A 24,300-nucleotide genomic window follows, 5' to 3' on the forward strand; every position below is an offset into this window, starting at 1 on the left:
CAAACATTACTGCATTTCTCATCTGCAGCAGCCCAGTTAAGGTTACCAGACGTCCCCGTTTCCCAGGGACAGTCCCCGGATTTACAAATCAGTCCCCATACAAAATCTATTGAAGTTGAAAAGTGTCCCTGGATTCATTGAAAAAAATCTGATAACCTTACCGTAGCTACTCCTGGACATTCCAGCCTAGTCTAGGCATTCAATAGAACAAAGTAGTTTCCAAAATGGCAAAACGGACTATATCACTATAGAATGCAAATGATGGGATAGCATTTTTGAATTCTTCCTTTTGTAAAAATGCCCCTTGCAAGTAGAAAACTAGTGTCTACAGAGCAGGCTATGGTAAAAACACTTTCTCTGGTGTGCTAATTTTGGGTGGGTCTTTTTCCAAACCTACAGGCTTTTCTTTTTACTATAGGGAAGCATTAAAAACAGCACTCCCATATTTATATACGTGTGACTGTCACTCCCCACCTGCAATCTGAAATGGTACAGTCTAACACACACACACACACACACACACACACACACACACACCAAAAAATCTGCATGTGTAGACAGGGCCTTAAAAAGGTAAAGGTAAAGGGGACCTCAGCTGTGCCTTATGCTCAGCATAAAATCCACTTGTGATGCTTTGTTCCAAATGTGTGTCAAGTGGCCCAGGAATACTAACTGGATTCAGCCCAAGCACAACCAGGAGGAGACACAGACTCCTGTCCAAGCCATGGTTAAGAGGTCTCCAAATCGGGTGGGATGGGGTAAAGCTGAGCTTCATTTCAGGCCGCTTCTGCTCTGGCAGCCTGTTGGTGGGCTAGCAAAGAATCTGTCTGCTTTGGTCACTCACATAGATGAGGTCCTGCTGGTAGCGCTGGTGCAGATTGAGCAAGATGGCCGCCTCGTGCAGGTCCCCCAGCATGGACATGTCCTCCACCCCCTCCATACTCGACCGATGCATCGGCAGGACTTTCTCTCTGGGCACAGAGGCCCACGGGTAGCAGAACACCTGGAGAGAAGGAAAAGATGGTGCATGTAGAGATGCAGGATTCTGTGGGGGGCTGTAAGTCCTGGCAGTTGATCCAGTTGACTCTCGTCTGTGCCTTCGGGCTGAACAAAATGCAATGGTGGCCGGCACATTTCTTGCCCTGTATATTTATGAAGTGGGTGCGCTCAAAAGTAAAAGAAGTGCTAGGGGGAGGGACATTGAACCCTCTCCTCTCCCATGTCTTAACATCCACTCTGTTCGTTTCCCCCCAGCCATTTTTCACTGTTCCTAGTTCAGTTCCAGAGGCTGAAAGAAACAAAAGTGTAGAGAGGTAAGGAACAGGAAATGGGAGGGGTCAACCCCTCTTCTGTACAGTGGTACCTCGGGTTACAGACGCTTCAGGTTACAGACTCCGCTGACCCAGAAATAGTACCTCGGGTTAAGAACTTTGCTTCAGGATGAGAACAGAAATCGTGCAGCGGCAGCTAAAGTGGTACCTCAGGTTAAGAACAGTTTCAGGTTAAGAACGGACCTCCAGAACGAATTAAGTTCTTAACCCGAGGTACCACTGTATTTACCTTGTCCTTTCGCATCTATTTTAAACTTTTATTTCTACAGTAAAAAAATAAAATAAAACCATGGGTGGTATTCAACCAAGTTTTACTCAAGAGTAGTGCCACTGAAATTACTAGGCATGACTAAGTTTGGTCCTTTCATTTCAACATGTCTACTCTTGAGTAAAACTTAAGCTGAATGCCATCCTACATGATTTATACACATTGAGCAGGATTCAATGAATGAATCCTTTCAGTGAATACAGCTGGACTCACCACTGGGTGAGATCATCCAACAGTGAACTGAAGTGACACATTGTGTTTTACAAGCAGAGACATCTTTGTACAGATGAGCTTCTTACCTCCACACTTTGCACTTTTAGGTGTATACCAATTATCTATATCTATAGTTACCTATATCAGAAGGGGAATCAGAATACAAATTTTCTGCGCCTGGAAAGTGTGATAGCTAATAGCTTGGAAGAAACCCCACCCTTCTGCCACTCTGTTAAGGTAAAGGTACCCCTGAACGTTAGGTCCAGTTGCGGATGACTCTGGGGTTGCGCGCTCATCTCGCTCCATAGGTTGAGGGAGCCGGTGTTTGTCCACAGACATCTTCCGGGTCATGTGGCCAGCATGACTAAGCCGCTTCTGGTGAACCAGAGCAACGCACGGAAACGCCGCTTACCTTCCCGCCGGAGTGATACCTATTTATCTACTTGCATTTGACATGCTTTCGAACTGCTAAGGTGGGCAGGAGCTGGGAATGAGCAACGGGAGCTCACCCGTCACGGAGATTCGAACCGCCAATCAGGACCTTCTGATTGACAAGCCCTAGGCTCTGTGGTTTAGACCACAGTGCCACCCGCGTCCCTGCCACTCTGTTAACAGGCCCCAATAGTTGGAAGTAACACTATAAAAATAACTGATCTTCATGAAGTCATTTTGTCTTATATGCTATGGGAGGGTCTGAGAAAGATGCCAATCTCCCTTCCTTACATAAACCAAAGAGATTATAGGCGGAAAGGGAGGTGGAAGTGGACTGACTCCCCATCACTACAGGGATTATCACCAATTTCAGAGGCAGCCACTTTTACAAATGCTAAGAGGTGTGAATTGCTTGCATACAGCTGCTTCCAAAGCCTTCAGTCTGTCTGGCTTTTGCAGACGCCTCTCCTGAGCATCTAAGTGCTTTGTGGCAATGTCAACAAGCAGCGGTAATTCAAGGAAAAACCAATTTGCAAGCCTTAAGAAAAGGAGGACAAAGCCTTAAGAAAATTGTACCTGCCAAAGCCACCTAGGGAGGAATGCAAAGAAGGTTTTTTCTTTGTAACTTGGCAACCTTAAAGGTGCTGCATATTATGGCCAAAGGAGGGGGGGGGAAGAGTCTCCTGAGCCACCAGCTTTTATTTAGCCCAAATGTGCAAGGGAATGACCTGGAAGGGTTTCCTTTGGCGGCTCATGAAAATGCTGTGTTTCAATTTCACTTACCTCGCCATAGTCTGAAGTGAAGAGCACGGATCCATCAACACAAGAGCCAACCGTGCAGGGCTGCAGCCGGTCCTGCTCCTGCAGCCACACACGTGTTCCCTGCAACCAATCATAGCAGGATTTAAGCCATATGCTCTACACCTGACCACACTTATCTGTGCACTCGTGAGCATATCTGCCCCAGTGTTGTTTCCTGCAGCCTCCCTTCCAGAAATGAAGCCTGTGGGCTGGTGGTTCACACATGGGCATCTCTGAATGACTGCGGCAGTTAGCCATGACTGGTGTGGAAGAGCCACCATAGAGGGACTGTCCATACCCCAGGGGTATCACCTTTAGGACAAAGCTTTTCAAGGGCGTCTGTTCACAAATTCTGTCATCAAATGGCACCAAAGTCCTGAAATGGTGAGAAATCAGGAAACATGCATGCCTACACAGGCTCCAACTGCATCATCTCAGGGAACATGGTGTCTTGTGGTGGGTTTTTGTTTTGTTTTGTTTACATTTCTGTAGCAAGCTATGAAAATGCAGAGTGTGAGACTTTATTGGCTGACTGTAATGGCCAGAAGTGTAGCTCCCATGTTCAATTAATGCAAGAAGTGTGCACGAAGGGGGGGGGGTTGGGGGCCTAGGCCCTGTACCCCAGCCATTACACATGCCTCCAATGTACCTTCAAGCATACACCTGCAGGCACACGGCAGACAGGCCCACACATGCCATGAATGCTGAGACCTAGTCAGTAAACAGGGCTTAAGTTCCTCCCGTTGCTGCAGTCTACATATATCAGGTCTTCCCAGGGCCCACCAATCCCCCACACCGCCAATGAAAACTAATTAATGAATAGGAGAACCTACCCACATACACATTCCCTTCATACCTGCATTTTTGTAAACATTGTTCAGTTGGGAAAGTGCATAGCAACATTTGGATAAGAGCGAATTTCAAAGGATAGCTGTGCTTCAGTTTGCGTATCAAAGGATAGCTGTGCTTCAGTTTGCTTTCAAACTGCTATGTTGGCAGGAGCTGGGACCGAGCAACAGGAGCTCACCCCATCGTGGGGATTCGAACCGCCGACCTGATCGGCAAGCCCTAGGCTCAATGGTTTAGACCAGTGCCACCCGCGTCCCTCTGGCTAGTGTAGGAAATGCAAACTCAAATCCCCACTCCATCTTGAACTGCCCCTACATAGTTTCCCTCCCAATGTACCTCGCAGGGTCTCATATGAAGCTAAAAATGCCACTACTACCTCCTTGGCAGGAGGTGGGATGCAACTGCAATATTTTAAAAATACTTCCCTCACCACCAGCTTCCTACATGCAGCTTTGATGATCCTCAGGCAGACATTTGTGTGGAGAAACGAATAACATAAACTGGCAGTGTGTGAGTGTGGCTGCCAAGGAGTGTGGTGGAGTCTCCTTCTTTGGAGGTCTATAGCGGAGGCTTGACAGCCATCTGTCAGGAATGCTTTGATGGTGTTTCCTGCTTGGCAGGGGGTTGGACTGGATGGCCCTTGTGGTCTCTTCCAACTCTATGATTCTAAGTAGTCAGCAATGATTCTTACAGTCACACAGTGACTGGGGAAGGTGCTGTGACAATTGTAGAAATGGCTGCTGGTTGCAGCAGAGCACCACCAGTTCAATAAACCTTCCCACAGGAAACACAGGACCCTGCTTGGCCAAGGACAGGTGAGGATTGACCAGGTTTAGGAGGGAAGATCTCTGTGAAAAGGTCCTCACACAGATGGTCTCCACTAAATATTCGTCCCAGATCCTCCTTTCAAATGGCATATATTTTACCATCTTTTTGAAATGAGGAAATTGAACAGAAATGGGAAACAAGGCCAAACCAGGGCCGGGGGGAGGGGGAGGGGGATGAAACCAAATTGGGGACTTCTCCTGACCTCCAAAAGATACCACTCGATATACACACTCAGAAACAGTGTTTCCTAATTTGCTGTTAATAAAAGCAGCAAATGTCCGTCTCTGCAAACAGGTCACGCATCGGAGATGGGACTTTTGCTCTTCCCTTGGAGGTCAGACATGACTAGAGTTACAGTAGCAGGAAATATTGATTAAACCCAGTGTGCAAAACCAGAACAAGCGAGTTCTTACTTCTAAACGGTATTCAATGAGTTTTAACAGTTTTGCAATAATACAATGCCGCAGTATCAGTGCTTTTTTCGGGGGGGGGGGAGTCAAGGGTACGCATACCCCTAAACATTTTGTGAATCTAAGTTTGGCCTCATTGAGGGGTAGTATTTCAATATGAGTAGGGAAATGACAGTACCCCTAAACATTTTTTGGAGGGGGCGTGGAAGCACTGAGCAATATGTTCTGCAACCCCTCGGGAGAAAATGCAACCCACGAGGGCAGCTTGGAGCACAGATGCAGCAAATCAGTGAAGAGGTTAGGCAACCCCTCCATTTTCCCACTCCACGTCACTACCAAATTGTGTGGCTTCACAGAAATGTTATAGGCAGAGAGTATGACCTACATATGAATATCTTTACAGCATTTTTGTCTTTTAAAAAAAAGTCTAGCAAAAGAGATTTAATATCCAGATTGATGAATATCAACATTCAAATCATGTCTAGCTCTGCACCACCTCTAAAGAGATTTCAACACGAGGCAAGAAGGTTTATGGGAAACCTACAGAGGAAGGATTGATTGCAAAGTGCTGCGGTTATCAGCAGAAGGGCAGCCTGGATGGGGGGCTGGTCTTGAGCCAGGATGCTACAATGCAAGCTATGGCAATGAATGCAGGGAGCCTGCTTCCTTTGTGCCTCTCCATGGTGATTTAGCTCATGTTTGTTCTTGGTTGCAGATGAGCTGCATGACAAGATGTACCAGAGGAACCTTTCTCCTGAAGACACCTCAGGGTCTTGCAACATTCCGGAGTTTCATGGGATCCTGACTCAAGAGCTAAAAATGTGTCGGCTTATGCCCATGATGCACAGTGTACTTGAAAAGCTCAAACACCAGAAGACGAAAAGGGTGGGGACTGTTGGGATTTTTCATTAAAAAAAAAAAAAAAAACACAACGGCCTTCAATTATGTGTCTGGCCTGTGACTCGAGAGGTGATGGTACTCTCTATGTGTTTTTTTGTATCACAATTCAATGGTAAGCGCTGTACTTTTTTTATTTGTTGAGGTGTGTTAAGTCACAACAATAAGATGACAAATCAGGATACAGTGTGGAGTCGCTCCGTCCTGGCAGTCTTGGCTAACACAGCTAGCAGAGGCTCTCCAGAGCTCAGGCAGAACCCATTATCTGCTGCTCAATTCTTTTAACCAGAAACACCAAGAATTAAATGTGGGGCCTTCTGTGTGCTTTACAAGTGAATGATGGTCCTTCTCTCGACTATGGTTCACTCATGGTAGAAGATGTACAGTGAAAGACTCACCAGGGGGTACACTATCTGAAGCAGGAGATAGATCCCTGTCCTGCTGTCTTTGGTAGTAGACGTCCAACACCCTGGGCATTATGGTGCATTTCTTGGGAAGAAAGAGCTTCTTGAACCACTACAGTTGGCCAAGAACCAAGTTCCTGCCCTGTGGTTTGATGGCCACGTTACAAAACTTTTATCAAAATAGCTAACCTATCTTCCTGGCCTCAGCATTGGGGGAGGCCTACAGTCTCCGCATAAGGCTTGAATCAGGTTTCAACAAATGCATCTTCTGATTGATCCAATGGATCATGAATAAGTGATGGATACATATAAACAGAAATTAGCTAATGGAAGCAGGAGTAAGAGTACTGCCAGGGGAAGAGCATCCACTATACCCACAAGAGAAAAAAAGGTTATCTGATCAGTCCCCAAGGAAGGTTTGGAGAGGAGGGAATCAATAATGGCTTTCAGAAAGGGAGGGCACACCACATGGATCGTAGATGGGGACTTTCATTTATACTTCTCGAACAGCATTGCGCTTCCACAGCCTGATCTCACACCCATCATCATCACCATCACCATCTTGCCTTCTGGTCTTCCCCGCTAGAAGAGCCAATACCTTCCCCTTTGCTAGTAACACCATTTCTAAACCTCGACAAGCATACCTTCCCTCTTAGGCTGGAGATCTGTTGCCTCTCTCAACACCAAACAGAGCTTGTCTTCAGCCTTTACATGCTCCCTACTGTCCCACCTAGGAACTTGCTCAGCCGCACCATTCAAAACAGTTAATAGTGTGACAAGAGAGCATGAACTACCAATCAGGAGTTGACCAGAGGAAGCAGATTGGTGAATGGGCCAGAATGATGAGCTTTTGCAAAATGGAAAGAAGGGATATATGGGAAGAGGTAGAGGTAGGAGGCAAATCAGCAGGCGATGAAGCGCTCCAAAAGTAAGGGCTAGCTAGAAACTTCATATAAGCTTCAAGGCAATAACGCTTAGGAGACTTCTTAAGTAGTCAGTTTTGCAATAATGGGATGCCCTTGCAAACACATTTTGAACTCTGCAGAAGGAAAAGCGGTAATAAATACAGTATACGGGTTTTATCCATTTGTTTGGCACTTCTTTTCTATTGTGTGGATACTGCGTTTCATAACCACTGCAATGTTTTATTGTGTCGAAAAATCTTCAACTATGGCTCTCTAGAGTTGCTTTGAGAGAGGGGGATACAAGAGTGTACAACAGTTAGAACTGACTCATGGTCAATGACAGCACTATTTTTTGTTTGTGGATGACATCTACTTGTTTTTAGCCTAGGAATAAGATTTGTGCTGAAACAGATACTAAGTTGGAATTCATAAGAGACATTGAATTCATGATGATGGCAGAGCAATAGTCAATACCTGTATGCTTATTCATGATTATCTTGAGTTTCACATTCATTTTTATTTTCTGTATTTTTTAAAACGTTAGCTCCATCTGTTAGCTTGACATGTTCAGAGACTCTTTTTCCAGCATTTTCCAGGTAGACTTTTATCCCTTTACATCTTTTAAGTGGAACCTACTAGTTCTGCTCACATTATATACACCCAATTGTAATTATATATGTGATACTGCCATGCATAAACTAGGTTTATGGGACAGCAGGGAAACCAAGTACAAATTATCCTGTTCCTCTCTATGTCAGTGTCATTTTTTTTCATGGTAGAGAAAGGTGGCTTGCAGGGGACTGCAGCAATTCCCAGTTTGCAAGACTAACAAATCATGAGATGATATACCTTCTTCATTTTCAAGAATGAGACAACATACCTGCCTAAAAGAGCAATTGATATGAAAAATGGGAGGCTGCCCTGTCAGCAAGCAGCAAGGAAATAACTAAGGGAGATGAGAAACTCAGGCTGCGCCATTGGTGGCTGCAGGTCAGGGCGAACCAGCTGACACTGCCCTTCCTTTCTTGGAGGTCTTCCCTGAAGCAGAGACCCACCCACTCTCTTCAGCTGTGCTTAGCTTGCAAATCGGGCAAGGTCACAGGCAGCGAGATCTGGCTGGAGACTCACAGCCCCAGGGAACAGGAATCAAGCAATGCCTTTAGACTAATGTAATTTCCAGCTCCCTGATCTACTGGTTCCAAAAGTGTCCTCAGCTGTAGTAGCAGCTGCATCTACTCTTCCCACAATTGGCAATATGGGGTATTGCTTAGTATTCCCCTTACTGTACCGGGATCTGAAACTGCTGCAGGTGAGCTCCCGTGTCACCCTTCTGCCCAGATCCACCAAGTGTTTGCACCTTGCTGAGCAACACTGCATGTTCATTGTGTATCAAGGCAACAAGGTTTGCTGGAGAAAAGAAACTGGGGAGTTTTTTGCTGAAGAGTGGGTGTTCAGGGTTCCCTTTGACATTAAATTCCACTCTGCCTCCACACAAACTCTGCAATTGCTTTGCTCTCTCTCTCTCTCAAAAAAAAGAAAACACAGAGCAACATCCATTCAGTCACCTCACGGCAATTAACGTGCAAATGCACTCCTCGCTGTTATCTACAGCGACAGCATGTCGCATGGGGTCAGCATCAACAAAATCAAAGTAAAACCATTGCCATCTTCTTACATACACACAAATTCTCTGATGAGTGGATTGCAAGAGGTAGCCTGTTTGGAAAGGAGTTCTCGGCTCCACACTGATGACTCCCCCTGAACTTTTCTTCCGCATTACCGCTCCACAATCTAGAAGAGGTGAGAATTCAGCTTACTGTACTGTACTCAAAGGTCTGGTAAGGCAGGCTAAAATTCCTTCCACGATCCAGACTTCCTTGATGACCATGGCAGTGGAGACTACTCAGCAGCATGGTATTAAGACACCTGGTGTTTGATGCTACTTTCAAAGGCCCTTTGGTAGAATTCTAATATGTATAATTTATTCTAATTCCTACACTGAGCTACACCAAGCAGTTGTTCCATCATTGAAAATGAGGAGAATGTACAGATATTTGCTTCCATCTACATAGACACAAAATGACAGCTCTCTCCTGGCCCATCAGATTCTCTCCCAACTGTTGATGGTGTCTTTGGATACTGAACTGTGTCAATATAGAACCATGTCTGTTTTAAGAGTAGTTGACACATGAATGTTCGTTGTGTGGTTATCTCTACATCAGCTGGTGGCCTGCAGGCATGAATACTGTAAGTCGTTACAGGCATCAAATAGTAGCCTACAGGCTGAATGTATATAACACTTGAAGCACAAACCAGTTTAAACAATAAGCACTGTCCACGTGATTAATCAGGATAGAATAAATTGGGGAGAACGGGGAGAGAGAATAGGATTGTGGAGGGGGGAATCCCTCCCTCACCCTGAATGCATTTGATTGGTTGCTTTTTTATGGGATCCCTCATCATGCACATAAACCCTACATGTGTACAATTAATATAGTCCTGCAACCAACTGAATGGGTGGGGTTTGCAGTTGCAATGCAAATGCCCTAACATACAAACTCAAACTTCACAGGCTGGTCAAATGAATAGTACTACGAGCATTAAATAATCAAGTGACTAGAATGGCATGCGTGTGTGAACTTGGGTCATTATATAGACACTCATTAAATTTGTATTCTGTGACCCAAACTCTTTCCATTTTGTTCATACACCTCATCCTGCAAGCTCCTGCAGAAATGTCAATCTTCAGAATATAGGGAGTCGTATGAAACTGCATATTTGATCAATGTCCTGTTCAGTAGAACAACATCCCCTGGTAGAGACAATCCAGGATGAAGGCAAAGGCACACTGCCCAGCATCCTCCCTTTGGTCCGGGTGGAAAGGTTCGGGTCACTCCCACCAACTCCCCAATAGGCACTCAGAGGAAAGGTTGATGTCTTAACACCTTGACAGCTCTGCTGTAGCCACCTTGCTTGCTTCATCCTCTAGACCCCTGGCCATTTTCCTGGCTGTGTGCCACTCCTCCTATTGGCTGGACAAAGTCGTCTGTCAGTCAGAACTCAACGGGGTCAAGGGCCAGAGTTCGAATCCCCACTCAGCCATGAAGCTCATTGGGTGACCTTGGGCCAGTCACCATCTCTTCGCCTAACACCCTTTACAGGGTTGTTGCGAGTGTGAAATGAGGGAGGATGAGAACCATGTACACCACCTTCAGCTCCTTGGAAGATAAAGGTGGTATATAAATGTAATAAATAAAACAAAAGGTGCATATGTGGGTGGTGGCCAACAGAGAGAGAAATAGGACTTGACACCCTGTTGCTTCCAGGCTACCCTACAGGGTTGGTGCTGGAGTCAATGACGCCACCTGACATAGCCTTTTCCTAGAACTGTTTATAGCAAGTCACCATAATAAGCCATTGCTTGAGTTGGGGAAGGCTGCTGCATCCGCTGATCTGTGGCAGGTGCATTCATGTCTTTGGGCAATCCATTGAAAACATCGCCAACATCAGAGTTTTGCACCAACCAGCTCACCTGGCCATGTCTAAAGGATGAAGGTGTTATATATATATATATATATATATATATATATATATATATATATATATATATATATATATATAAATCCGGAAATGTTTAACAGCTGCTTTTTTTGCTTCAAAGCCAATAGAGTATTAGAACTACGTGGCTTCCTAGCTTTATATTTCTTAAAACATCTATTCACTACTGGTTTCCTTTGTTAACACACAAGTGAAAAGAAGGTCAGCAGTTTAATCAATAGTCTGTTCAGTGCCCCCCTCCTTTTTTCCTTTTTTTTAATATGAATGTTTCTCAGATTTGGGTCACACTCAGATCCCATTGCAGATGTGACAGAATTATTTTTGTCCACTTCAGACTTATAGGTCTTTTATTCCAATTTCGTTCTGCTTAAGCTGCTGCTTCTTTTTTCCACGCTTGCCAAAAAGAATTGTATCTGAACCTTTCTCAGATACAAACAGCTAGTAGAATAGAAGAGTGGGGCAAAATAAGAAAAAGCAGAACAGTGTGTGTCACTGGCATTGCACTGGTTGAAGTGCAAACAGATATCTGGATCCAAAAATGACATGTGTTTTTTTTTATGGAAAACTATCAAATTCTCAAAATACAGCCCTCTGGAATTTTATTATTTAATGTTATATTGTTTGTGTTTCTAGAACCTTCGCCTCCTGATGCAGAGGCTGAACACCTACTTTTCTTTGCAACACTGGCGTGTCAAAGGAGTTTTCGATGAATCCACATGTCTGGTTAAAAATGGCGTGAGTGTTCTTTAAATCCCACCCAGGGCCCCGTTCCACTCTCTCTCTTTGTGACTATGAACCAGTCATGCACTACACATTTTCCTCCATTTCTGTTACAATCAAAGAGTAGAATTTTGACTTTGATCTTATGGGACGTTCATCATTCCAAGAGTTCTCTCTCTCTCTCTCTCTCTCTCTCTCTCTCTCTCTCTCTCTCTATCTCTCTGTTGTGCCAATACTAGGAAGATCTGAGCAGAGACACATCTGCATTCAGCATCTGAGCTGAGCACCATCACAAGCTTGGGTGCTCTAGGCACAACAAAATAAGATTTGGGTGAATGTTCCAGCTGTTATTTTTATAGGGAACTATTAGAATGATAAGCATTAGCAGGGAGCTTGTTTATAGGTAAACGTGGGCTTGGTGGAGCTGCTGCGAGGCAGCCACACATTTCTGAGCTTCTGCATGAGCACATCGTATGGAGCTGTGCCAAAGCGCTTTACTGAAAGACAAGGTGCATTTGCAAACTGCATCCCTCCCCCATCTCCTCGCATAGATCAGGCCAGTCACATTTTCGAAAGAGGAGGGAGCGCACGCCCCGTTGGCCGGTTGGCATGAAGCATCCTCGTCAGAGCTGTGCTGGCTGCTGTTGTTTTAAACACCACAACGCTACCCTCCAGGGTGACATCATCTCCGTCCTCAAGACGGATGGTTTTATGATTCGTTCTAGCAAAAAGGCTGGGACCAAAGTCAAGCTAACAGGTCCATGATTTGTTGGATCCTCCTTTCTCCCTTGCCTAAGAATAGATGCAAGGTTCATTCCCCCTCTTGTCCCCCAGGGAATCGCAAATGCTGGAAGAGGACACAAATGAAATTCAAGAATGACCTTGACAAAATTCAAGCACTGGAGCTCTCTATAATGGGGAAAGAGAAATCCAAAGGAAATGAAAGCAGTAGATGTTGGACAGAAACCTACCCATCCCAGCCTCCAAGGTTTTAAAAAATCCAGATGTACATCGGTGTGTGGGTGATTAGGTAGGGGATAGGAACAAACAAAGGACCTAGATTCACGATCAGCTATTGCTTTTTTAAATAGGGGTTCACTTACATGTCAAAACACTGACAAGGGTTTATTAACCCTCTCCTTGCCAGGGTGAGCAGGCTCTGGCAAAGCTCTCAGGCAGCCTGGTTAGCCGCTGTGAGAACAGGGTGCTGGACTAGATGGGCCATTGGACTGATCCAGCAAGCAAGCTCTACTTATGATCTTCTCATGTCTCCTCCCGATGAACGTCAGCATCTTAGTCCAAGTCACTAGCAAAGGGCTCATTATTTAAATCCCTCTTTGTCATGAACAGCCACAGAAACTCTGCTAAAATTCTCTCCCTTATGCAACTCAGCATCTCAGTTGTGTTTGCACAAACTCTGGAAGAGCCTCTGAAGGTGAGAAGACGCAAGCTTTGGACAAGACTCCAGGGTTTGCCTCCGAAAGAGGGGCTGAGAAGGTGCATAATAATGGGAGGACATCCCAGGGATCGGATGCTACGGAGGCCAGTCTGAGCTCCTGGGCTGCCAGTTGTTTCTTCCTAACAAAAACTGTGGTCCACTATATTTGCTAATTGTTTATTGCTAATGTGATGATGTTGGATTCACGGTGCAATAACTAACCGAACTACCCCACCTTGCAAATAACCCGAGTGCTAATAGACAGAGGTGGCACAGAAAGCAATGGAATGCAACAACACCTTACATTTTAAAAAAAAGCATTCCCAAAGACCTACCCTGTGTTCTTGAAGTGATATTTCTTATATAATTGGAAACTTAATTTTTCAGAATGGTTAAGTACCCTTACAATGAATGATGCATTGGTATCTTTAAAAGGGGGTGGGGAAGGAGTTAGAAATTCTTAGGAGCTGATTCACTTCTCTGTCATCTCCCCAGCCAAATACTCAACACTCATTAACTTGCCACCAAATTTGTGTATTGAGCTGGTGTCTGGCAATACAAAAGCTCTCTTATGAACCACAATGGGCGTTTTACACAGGAAAATGTTGATGTTGCACACAAGTGAAAAACACACACATGTGAAATAAGAACATAAGAAGATCCTTGCAGGATTAGGCCACTGGCCTATCTACTCCATATATCCTGCATATACAGCAGCCAGCTAGATGCCCATGGGAAGCCTGAAAGCAGGACCTGAGCGCAATAGCATTCAGCCTTAGATTGTACCTTAGACTGTACACCAACTTCTGAAGGCAAGTGAAATTCCTCAGCCAATCACACTGTATGCCTCCCTATCACCTTTAATATCCTTTAAGTTCCCATAAGGAACCTCTTTGATCACCACTCCTGAGGCTTTTGTTTCTGGCCCATGTTATCTTCCCTGCCATATATCCAGAAAGGTGTGTTTCTTGAACATAACAATTCAGTTCTAGTGAGATATACTGCTTAGTGTTGGCTAAGACCAAGGAGGTTCTCAGCCATGAATTGCACTGGGTGACCTTGGGCCTATCACTCTCTCTCTTAGTCTAGTTTACCTTCCAGGGTTGTTTCTCAGGAAGAGAGCAGTGAGGCAACCATCTCCCTGGCCAAACATGCCCTATGTACAGTAATCCAACCTTCACTTATGTTGAACAAGCTTTATTCCCTTCTATGGTGGCAAGCTACTTGTTTGGGAGCCAAAAGAGTCAACAAAGGGGTTTTAGACACAGGTTGTTCCATGCCCTATGGCTCCACCATCTTTTCAACCAAACAAAAGTCACTTGGGAAGATGATGGCATAAGGAAAAACGCAGCCACCTAACTCCTCAGAGAAATAAGCGGGGCACAAAGTTTTGGAACATATAGACAAACCATCCAGACCAGAAATGGATGACGAGAGCAGAGGAGCAACTTCTCAGAGCTTGACCTAGGCCTCCCCGCCATTCATCCCAAAAAAGCCCTGGCACAAAAAAGGCAGAGAGCAAGAGGCAGACAAACACAAGGACCACTTCCTCTGTGGTCACCCACTTCCTGCCCACAGATACACAGAGAAAACACTGTCATAGTCACAACTCCCTTTGGACACCCCTTGCCACCATTTTCTCTCCCCGACCACCCGGTTCTCTCTCACACACACATCCAGCTGTGCAGGAGTTTTCATTGCGGTTGCAAGCCACTTTCCTCCTGGCACAGAGCTGCAGTCATCTTCCTCCCCCCATTCCACCTCTACCTCTCCCCTGCTGAGCTGCTTCTGGCTACATGTCCAGGGAAGAAGCAGGCCAGGGTGACTAGACCACTGTAGAAGATTTGGCTTCTCTAAGATCAGAGGGGGAAGGGGAAGCAAGGCAACCATTCAACTGTTTGCTCTGGTTTTCAGCCTGCAAAGGGAAGTGCCCGCGCCTGCTGGCAGGCTTCTCCAGAGAGCAGGGCAGCCTGCCCACCGTACATGCAGAGGCACTAAAAGGCACAATGGGCTCTGTGCCACCCAGGACTTCCACAACACCACAGGGGATGCCCTTCAAGCCATTGAGCCCATTCTGAGTGTTGCTGTGTGGTTTTGTTTTGTTTCGTAAACTCAAGACACAGCACGGAGCTACTGCTTGAAGCTAAGTTGTCCAGCCAGCAAATCATGCCAAGCACAGAAGTGGCAGCCAGCTGGGCAAGAGGGCAAGCAAATATGAGCAGTCCCATGCCCACATGTCCCACTCAGTTCACACGCTGTCCCTCCTGCCACAGTCGGCTTCCTCATCTCAGCCTCCTTCCATCCACGGAACTGCTTTTCTCAGTCTTGACTTTGTACATGCTCTCCTCTTCCTTCTCCCCCACCAAAGAAAGCATTTCCTTTGGGATTTGTATCCCGCTCTAATCTTCCTCCATATAAGCCTATCTGCTCTCATTGCTGAGGGGCATCTTTGAAGGTTAGGTAGATAACATGACACCTTTTCAGCCACTGCACACCCAACAGGCCTTGGGAGCCCTCTTCTCCAGTGGAGGTGGGGAGGGGGAGATGCCCACCTCCTTCCTGACCTTCCATCACTGTGGTAGGAGCACTCTTGTGTTTTAGAGGACTTCAGAAGAATGTTACTTGTTGTTGTTTAGTCTGCTATGCCTCCTTTCTGTTTCTGTTCTTCTTCCCCCGCCCTTCTGTTTAGTTATATTTTAAAAATTGCAGATGACTATATTTAGGTTTGATTTTACTAACCGCTTTGGATGAGCCACTCAAACCAGAAATGGATGTCGAAAGAGAAGCCGCTTCTCAGAGTTTGACCCAGACCTCCCTGCTCATCCCAAAGAGCCACAGTCCAAAAAGGCAGACAAGACAGAGAATCACATCCTCTGTGTCACCCACTTCCTGCCCACAGACATGCAGGGAAAGTTGTTCAACGGAAAAGTAGGATATAATTTAAAAGCAAAGGAGCAAAGCTAGCCTGTTGGTTGTAGTGTCTTGCATTTGTGCTGGGCTGCCAGAATCTGTTCCAGTAACAAGCGTAGCTCTTGGATAATGTAAAAATAGATGCATAAATAAATAATATGGAAAGTGCCTCTAACCAGGTCTAGAGTGTCCTTCCGTATTTATTTTTTTAAAAAAAGAATCACAAACTTAGGCATTCCAGCCAAGGACAGCTACATGCTGCTTTGCATGTAGAAGATCCCAGGTCACCAAGGAGGACTGGCAATGTCCTCCCAACTGAAATCCTGGAGACCCATTGCCAGTCATTGGAGACATTACTGAGCTAGATGGACCAATGGTCTGACTCAGAATAAGACAGCTTTCTATCTTCCTGTGCAGATCCTTTTTGGCTACTTGACTACCCACTGGAGGTACCTGCAACTATGCTTGAAGACTATTGAGAAAAGCCCCGGTCCCTGCAGTGTCTGCCCTATAGAGCCATACTTCTACTGAGCAGTGTGTTTGTGTGTGTGTATGTGTGTGTGTGTGTAGGTGAAGGGCTGCAAAGAACTGTCACGGATGTAAAAGGAGGGCTGTTACTTTGTTCTGCCTGCATTTCAAGTGCTTTCCATACTGGCTGGGGCGCAGAGGGTTGAGGGGGCAAGATGCTCCTTTGCGAGCTAATGGGGCTCCCTACAATTACAGCCAGGCACCAGACGCTCTGCGCAGCATTAGGTTAATCAGTTAAAGGGTGCAACAGCAGCTCCCGGCCACATTCTGTGCAAGGAGAATTGGGGGAGGGAACAGCAGACACGGCCTGCTGTGTGAGGAGGGGAGAGGAGAGTGGAATCCATAAAAACATCTGTTCATATAAAGAAAACAAAGAGAGGGTGGGGGCAAGATGGAGCCCCTTAAACCCATTATCTGCTCCTGCTCCCTTAGTGCCTGGACAGCTCAGACACTGAGCTTAATGGCCCAGAAACTAACAGAGGGTGGGAAAACCTCTAGCATCAGTCAAGGGGAAATCCAAAGGCCAAAGTGGCCCAAAGACTGTCAACCCCCCAGTCCAAGCCACAGCTCAGCTGTGCTCCCACACAACTCTTCCGCACTATGGTCCTGTAAAACAGAATTAGGACTGCCATGGCTAGCCATTTACTGCTCAGTCATCTGGTGCTGCTTCAGGAAAGGGCAGCATCACTGTTCACATCAAGGCCACTGTCAGCCCTTAGTTTTCTTGGGCGCTTCTAGGCCAGAGTAAGAAGGCACTCTTGCTTGCACAGCAGTAGCCCATTGCTGCATTAACAAGACACCTGCCAAATGTCTGTACAGCTGCAGCTCTTGGGAAGAGAGGGGTATACAGGTTACAATGGTCAGGGGAAAACTAGGGCTTTGGGCTCCATCTCCTGAAGGTCAGGCTGCAACAGGCCAAGTTGCCCCTGGTATGAAGGAGACTTAGCAGCAGTCACCAATGGCACTTGGAGTAAGTGTTCTGGGTTACAAAGACCAAGCCCAAATACACGTAGGCAATAGTAGAGGCCAAGTGAGGCAGCAAGTGTTTTCCAAACAAATAGCTTCACCCCCCTCATCTAACACAAACAAACTGTTGCTGGACCCCTGGTGGTTACTTAAAGAAAAGGTCCTTTCACATAAAGTACTGTATAAATTATAATTGAATAACAAACTGGCACATGAAATAAGTATGGATTCCTAAAACTTGAAAGTTTACTTCATCATAGTCAACAAGACTGACTTCGGGGGAAATATTCGAGACGGTCAATGTGAAATGTGAAATGTCTCAGTGTATCTGAAGAAGTGTGCATGCACACGAAAGCTCATACCAAGAACAAACTTAGTTGGTCTCTAAGGTGCTACTGGAAAGAATTTTTTATTTTATTTTGTTGTGAAATGTACAGTTATTTCTCTTTCAGGAATCAACAGGCAAGACTATTCATGACTTATTTTTTGTTTCTGCTTTGATCTCCTTTTCCCCCTCCTCTCCCCAGTATTTCCCCCCCCTGATGCTGCCTGTCTCCAGCATCCTGAATAAGGACATGTGGAAATATGCATGTGCACATGCGCATGCGCGCACACACACACCAGCCCTCTTCAACTGTATTGACGGGAATTCCTTGGGCACAGAGCCCGAATTTGCTCATTTGGAGGAGGGTAAGGTGACTGTTTTCACTTTTAAAAAGCAAAAAAAAAAACAACAACAACCACACAACAGCTGAGTGCCACTTTCAATCAAGGAAGCACCCTGTCATCTCCTCTCCCCAGAGAGACAGAGGAGTATATACTACATGAGCATAGCAAAAACCCAGTGTGCGAATTAGTAACACAGACAGACATAAAATCCCCAAATGGCTCATCCATTTCAGAACGAGTTCTGGATTTAATGTGTCTGTTGGGGTATATTACTCATTCGCACAGTAGGATGCACCCATCCTCGCAGAAGCAAAGGAGGAAATCAGATGTGCCAAATCTGCCCCCTGGATCCCAACAAGTCAAGGTTCAAAGCCTCCCTTGTCATCACTGGAGAGGCTTGGACACCAATAGACGGTACAGACTGGCTGAAGGGTGGGAGATTCTCGGGGCCAGTTTTAAGGGTCACCCACAGCAACCAGACTGTCTCACGCCCGCCTTCCCCTCCCAGAAGGAAACTCCTGCTCCAGCGAAGCTTGACCAGCATAACCCCGGTCTAGCAAACGGATCATCACCCCTTGCTCCCAAAAGGTCCCCAACGGACCCGGTTCTGTTTTCCGCTGGAGACCCTGCAGCTTTCCCCTTCCCTCTTCTTCCCAATGCCAGGGTTAAGTGTGAGGATGGTGGGGGAAACGAGGTGCCCCTCCTTCGCCTTTCATGGGCAGAGAAGCCCCCCACTGCTCCTTGGAGCTAAAGGGGGAGAAGCCCTTGGCCTCAGCCTCGCGTCTCCAGTCTCGACCCTCCGCCAGAGACCCTTGGATCAAAACGAGACCCGACCCCCGACACACCCACCCCCCGCCCGGGCAGTCTCGCTCAGCCGTTTGACGGCAGCCCAGCCGAGCCTAGCAGGGGCGCCTGGGGACCGGGGGGGCTACCTCTCCTCTTTGGCCGGCCAGCTTCTAGCCGGGTGGAAAGGGATCCCGCGCGCCCTCCGCCGCGCTTGAAGGAAGGCGAGGGGCGCAAAGGCAAGGGAAGAAGAGTCCTAGTGTCGAGGGACTAGCAGCTTGGAGGGGGCGGGACTGTGCCCTCAGGCTCGTCCTCGCCTCGCTCTCACCTCCTGCAGCTGGGGGTCCATCTGCTCCGAAGGCAACGCCGATTCCAGAGGCGGTGGCGCTTCTCCCTCATAGGCGTCCACCTGGCCTGGTGAGGAGGAGGCGGCGGCGGCGGCGGCGGCGCCCTCGCTCCAAATCTTCAGCGCCTCCCCGGCGCGCTCGGTAGCAAGAGCCGCAGCACGAGCATCCCGCAGGCAGAGCGAGCCCAGTGGCCGGCTCCAGCCTCGGCTCCGCCCCGACGCCTGATTGGAGCCCGAGAGCGCCTTGGGTGGCGCCTGCTTCGCGCCAGCGCCGGCCTGTTGCCCCACCTTCGCCTCTGCCCGCCTTGAGGCGCGGAGGTATCGGGGAGGTCACGCCGAGGAACGCTGGGCTGGAAGTCCTGCCCCCTGTGATCCCGTTTGTGGGTAGCTGGAAAACACTCTGCACTTGCTCAGAAGCTCTCTTGTTCGTGCTTAGCGCCATGTTCCATGGCTTGAGACCTGGAGATTCTGAAGTGCTAAGTTGGACATAGCGACACGCAGGCTGGTAATTTTATTTATTTTCACATTTGTATCGCACATGAGCATGAGGCTCTTAATCTCAGGGTCGTGGGTTAGAGCAAAAGATTCCTGCATTGCGGGGGGTTGGACTAGATGACCCTCGTGATCCCTTCCAACTTTGATTCTGTTATTTCCTCCCAATGATCTGAAGGTATCCAACAGGGTTCTCTCGTTGTAACTCTTATTTAGTCTCTGTCGGACTAGACAAAGATCAGGGATTATAGTCTCCAAAAATACCTGAAAGGCCACAGGTTCGCCGTACCTGTTACACACTGTCGTGGGCTCTGCAGACCCTCCAAGTGCCCCTATTTTCAAGGAACATCTGCGATTTAGAGAATCCGTCCTGGTTATTTATTTGATCCTGGAATGTCCCACTTTTCCTTAGGGTGTCCCTATTTTCGCTGGAAAAATGTTGGAGGGTATGGAATTATCTGACCCCCAAGCCGTCTGAAGGCAATCCTGTATAGGGAAGCTTTTTAAATGTTTAATATTTTATTATGTTTTTATATATGTTGGAAACTGCCCAGAGTGGCTGGGACAACCCAGTAAGATGTATGGAGTATAAATAGTAAAATTATAATTATGGAAAGGGACGTCCTTATTTTCAATGGAGAAGTGTTGGAGGGTATGTGCCTGTTGTATTTCTTTATTCTGCAACAGCTTGTCTCTCCACTGATTTCAATACAAGAGGATTCTAATATTTTGGTTAAATATATGTGGGGTATGTGTGTTAATTGCCCTTCAGTATGTTTTCAGCGTTTAAAATATCCACCAGCAGATGTAGTGTGTGAAATGACAGGCTGTGCACCGCATGGTGCCATAGTGTTCAAGTGCATGCATGTGCTCTTAGAAAGCAAGAAACAGGCACTCACCCACTCAGAAATGGAATAGAGGCCTTGGGACACTCTTCCCCACCTGTCTGATTTTTTTGGACTACAACTCCAAATAGTTCCTGCCAGCATGGCCAGTGATCAGGGATGCTGGGAGTTGTAGTCCAACAAAATATCTGGAAGTCAGCAAGGGAAGAAGTGGAACCATGGAAAATGGGCAAGGCCCAGAGTGACTGGGGAGGCCCAGCCAGATGGGTAGGGTATAAGTAATAAATTGTTGTTGTTGTTGTTGTTTATGAGAAGAAGAAGAGTTTGGATTTGATATCCCGCTTTATCACTACCCGAAGGAGTCTCAAAGCGGCTAACATTCTCCTTTCCCTTCCTCCCCCACAACAAACACTCTGTGAGGTGAGTGGGGCTGAGAGACTTCAGAGAAGTGTGACTAGCCCAAGGTCACCCAGCAGCTGCATGTGGAGGAGCAGAGACACGAACTCAGTTCACCAGATTACGGGACTACCGCTCTTAACCACTACACCACACTGGCAGTTAGCTCACACTAGTTACCAAATGTTTAAGTAGCCATCTCCCAAAGCCCCAAAAATAGGGATAAAATAAAGATCGTTCTTTATTGGGGGTGGGGACTATAAAAAAGGATTGACCCTCATAATTAGGGACAGTTGGGACATATTGTATATGTGTGTGTGCAATGTATTTGTTTATTTATTTTTATTTATTAAAAAAAATGTTTTTATACCACTTTTTATTTAAAAATCAAAAAGCAGTGTGCAGCAGAATATAAAAACTACCACAAAACCACAACCTGTATTGTAATAACAACAACAATAATTAATCCAATGCAAAAAGATTTAAAAGAGACGGATAATAATTGCCAACAAAGGTTTGGGGGAATAAAAGAGTTTTCGGTAGGCATTGAAATACCAACAATATTCCATAACTCAGAGAGAAGTTTGCATCTATATTGCAGGTGTTACATGTTAAAGGAGACTTGATTTGATTAATCATTTTGAGTTTTGTTTAGTTAAGCAATACATTCATCAATTTAAACTGAATATGTTTGCCTATAAAAAGAAGAACTTTCTGGTTTTTGCAAGGCTCTCATTGTTTGTAGTTGCTACCTGCATGGGGCTTCCTCTTCAAAAATGCAGCCTCCCTACTCTGAGGAGGGGACACCTATTCTCAGCAGGCATGTACACCACAATCTTTTTTTTTTTTAAGTACTGGCTGTTTGAAAACATCTACAAATCTCCTGCCCAATTCATTGATTGAAATATTTTAAACCAATTAATCTATTAATTGACTCAGTGTTGCAACTCATGTTTGTGTGGTTGTGCTGAGCAAGATGGGTGCTTCGTGTACCTAATGAGTGGGTTGCGAGTCCATGAAAAGCACCTGCAAAAATGCATCTGCCACAAGAACTCCTTTTTGTTCTGGTGAAAGAAAGGATGAAAAGAGATGCAAAGCTTGCTGCTTGGTGTCTGTATCAGAGCCGGGAAGTGATTGTCTGTAGCCACTAGTCATGTGGCAAACCCATTAGTGGGGTTTTAGGGTCTCTGCGGGGAAATTGCGGCAGGAGTCCTGCAGTTCAAGGCAGCCTCTCTAGTGACCTAAAAGGAGACATTCACAATACCCAGTGGGAAATGTTAATGCTTTCCCTTTCTGTAACCTCTATTTTACTTATTTCATCCCTTATATGTGTCAGTTGTTCTTTGTATATGAGATGAAGATGGATGGATGCTTCCCCAAGGTAATGTTTGTGAGCAACAAGTACAACTCGCACTATACATGACACCCACACACCACATGAAAAGCGGCATGAGAGAAGTGTATAGAATAATGCTAATAATAATAATAATAATAATAATAATAATAATAATAATAATAATAAATTTATATCCTGCCCATGTCTTCCAACAGAATGTTAAAATACAATAATCTATTAAACATTAAATGCTCCCCTAAACAGGGCTGCCTCCAGATGTCTTCTAAAAGTCTGGTAGTTGTTTTTCTTTGCTTTTCTTTGACATCTGGTGGGAGGGTGTTCCACAGGGCGAGTGCCACTACCGAGAAGGCCCTCTGCCTGGTTCCCTGTAGCTTGGCTTCTCGCAGCGAGGGAACCGCCAGAAGGCCCTTGACACTGGACCTCAGTGTCCGGGCAGAACGATGGGGGTGGAGACACTCCTTCAGGTATACTGGACCGAGGCCTAGTGTGGAGAAAGTTTTTCTCCCCTCTCTCATAGCACTAGAATCATAGAACTGTCGAGTTGACCCTAAGGATCAGCTAGTCCAACCCCCTCCATTGCAGGAATAAATATTTAGGTGTCACATTTGGGAATCAAACCTGCAACCTTGGCATTATCAGCACCATGCTGTCACCAACTGGTGTTTGGGGACATCCAGTTGGAAGATTCTGGACATCCAAAATAAAGTACTTATTCAAACAACATATAGTTAAATGATGGCATTCGCTCCCATAAGAGTCAGTGATTACCACAGACTTGGATGGGTATAAATGAAGGTTAGACAAATTATTAAGATGATAAAGCTGTCAATGGCTACTAAGCCTGATTCCTCATTCCACCTCCACGGTCCGAGGTAGTATGCTTCTGAATACCAATTGCTGGAAATCCCAGGAGGGGAGAGTGCTCTGTGTTCTGGTCCATAGGCATTTGGTTGGCCGCTGTGAGAAGAGGATGCTGAACTAGATGGGCCACTAGACCAATCCAACAAACACATATTTTATTGAGAAAATATGTTCCGCAACAGAATAAGAATATCTACATATGCAGGAGGGATAAGGAAACTGTGGACCTCCAGATGTTGTGCTCCCTTCTCTCATCAGTCCCAGCTAACATGGGCAGTGGCAGAGGTGATGAAAGTTGCTGTCCAACAACATCTGGAGAGCCACAGGCTTCCCATCCCTAGCATACAACAAAATAGGAGAACAAATGGTATATTAGAGCAGTACAGACTCCAGGCTCTATATTTGTGTGGATGAGAACAGAGTGGCTTTGTGCAATCAGATGAGAGTGCCTTTCCAAAAAGGTGCATGAGATACTGGAGATTCCACCAATGCGCCTCTGTTAACACTCATGGTGATGCATGATGAATGCTAGGAAGTCTCATAGAATTAGTCCTGTCTGGCAGCATCCCTGAGCACTCTGACCCTAGTAGGTCAGTTCTTCAGAAAGAGCTACGTAAGTGCCACACCCTTTTGAACACCAGCTCTTCAAATATCTCTCTGTGTTTGCAGTGATAAGAAAGGCGTTAAGGTCTTTGAGAGGTGTAAATTTATATTGGGTCCCATAGACCGAGAGCATAGCTAGTTTAGGATCTGGCTGCAAAATTTGGCACATGATTCTAGTTATTTCAGAGGAGTTTTGCTTCCAGAAAAACCCTCTAGACTGATGCAGTTCCTCAGAACGCCAGGAATGAGGCTCTGGCACAGATGTCTTTCAGCAGGTATAGAGATGTTTGCGTGCCAAAGGAGTGAACAGAAAACACTGCTGCTGGGATTCCTGTCACTTTCTTTGCCAGCTCTGGAAAAGAACGGAAACATTCTGTTCCCTTTGTCCCACATTCCCCAGAGCTGAGACTTCTATCTGGAATCTGCTAGGTGCAGAGGCTAGTAGCATGTCAGATTGTGCTGCTTTAGATGGATAACAACATAAGCTACA

The 24,300-nt window shown here is 46.0% G+C and overlaps 1 protein-coding gene across 1 annotated transcript in view; it reads right to left on the minus strand.

Moving 5' to 3' along the window:
- The window catches only part of LOC117052696 (unconventional myosin-X-like), a 76,170-nt gene extending 56,623 nt beyond the window's left edge, over nt 1–19,547 (minus strand). Inside the window, exons 1-3 of the mRNA XM_033159745.1 lie at nt 19,239–19,547; nt 3,028–3,126; nt 845–1,003 (exon numbers count right to left, since the gene is read on the minus strand). Coding sequence (XP_033015636.1) covers nt 845–1,003; nt 3,028–3,126; nt 19,239–19,259 — 279 coding nt within the window. The 5' untranslated portion in view covers nt 19,260–19,547. The remainder of the gene's footprint in view (nt 1–844; nt 1,004–3,027; nt 3,127–19,238) is intronic.
- Nucleotides 19,548–24,300: the final 4,753 nt, after the last annotated feature.

This window comes from Lacerta agilis, chromosome 1 (assembly GCF_009819535.1).
Source record: "Lacerta agilis isolate rLacAgi1 chromosome 1, rLacAgi1.pri, whole genome shotgun sequence".
Taxonomy (NCBI): domain Eukaryota; kingdom Metazoa; phylum Chordata; class Lepidosauria; order Squamata; family Lacertidae; genus Lacerta; species Lacerta agilis.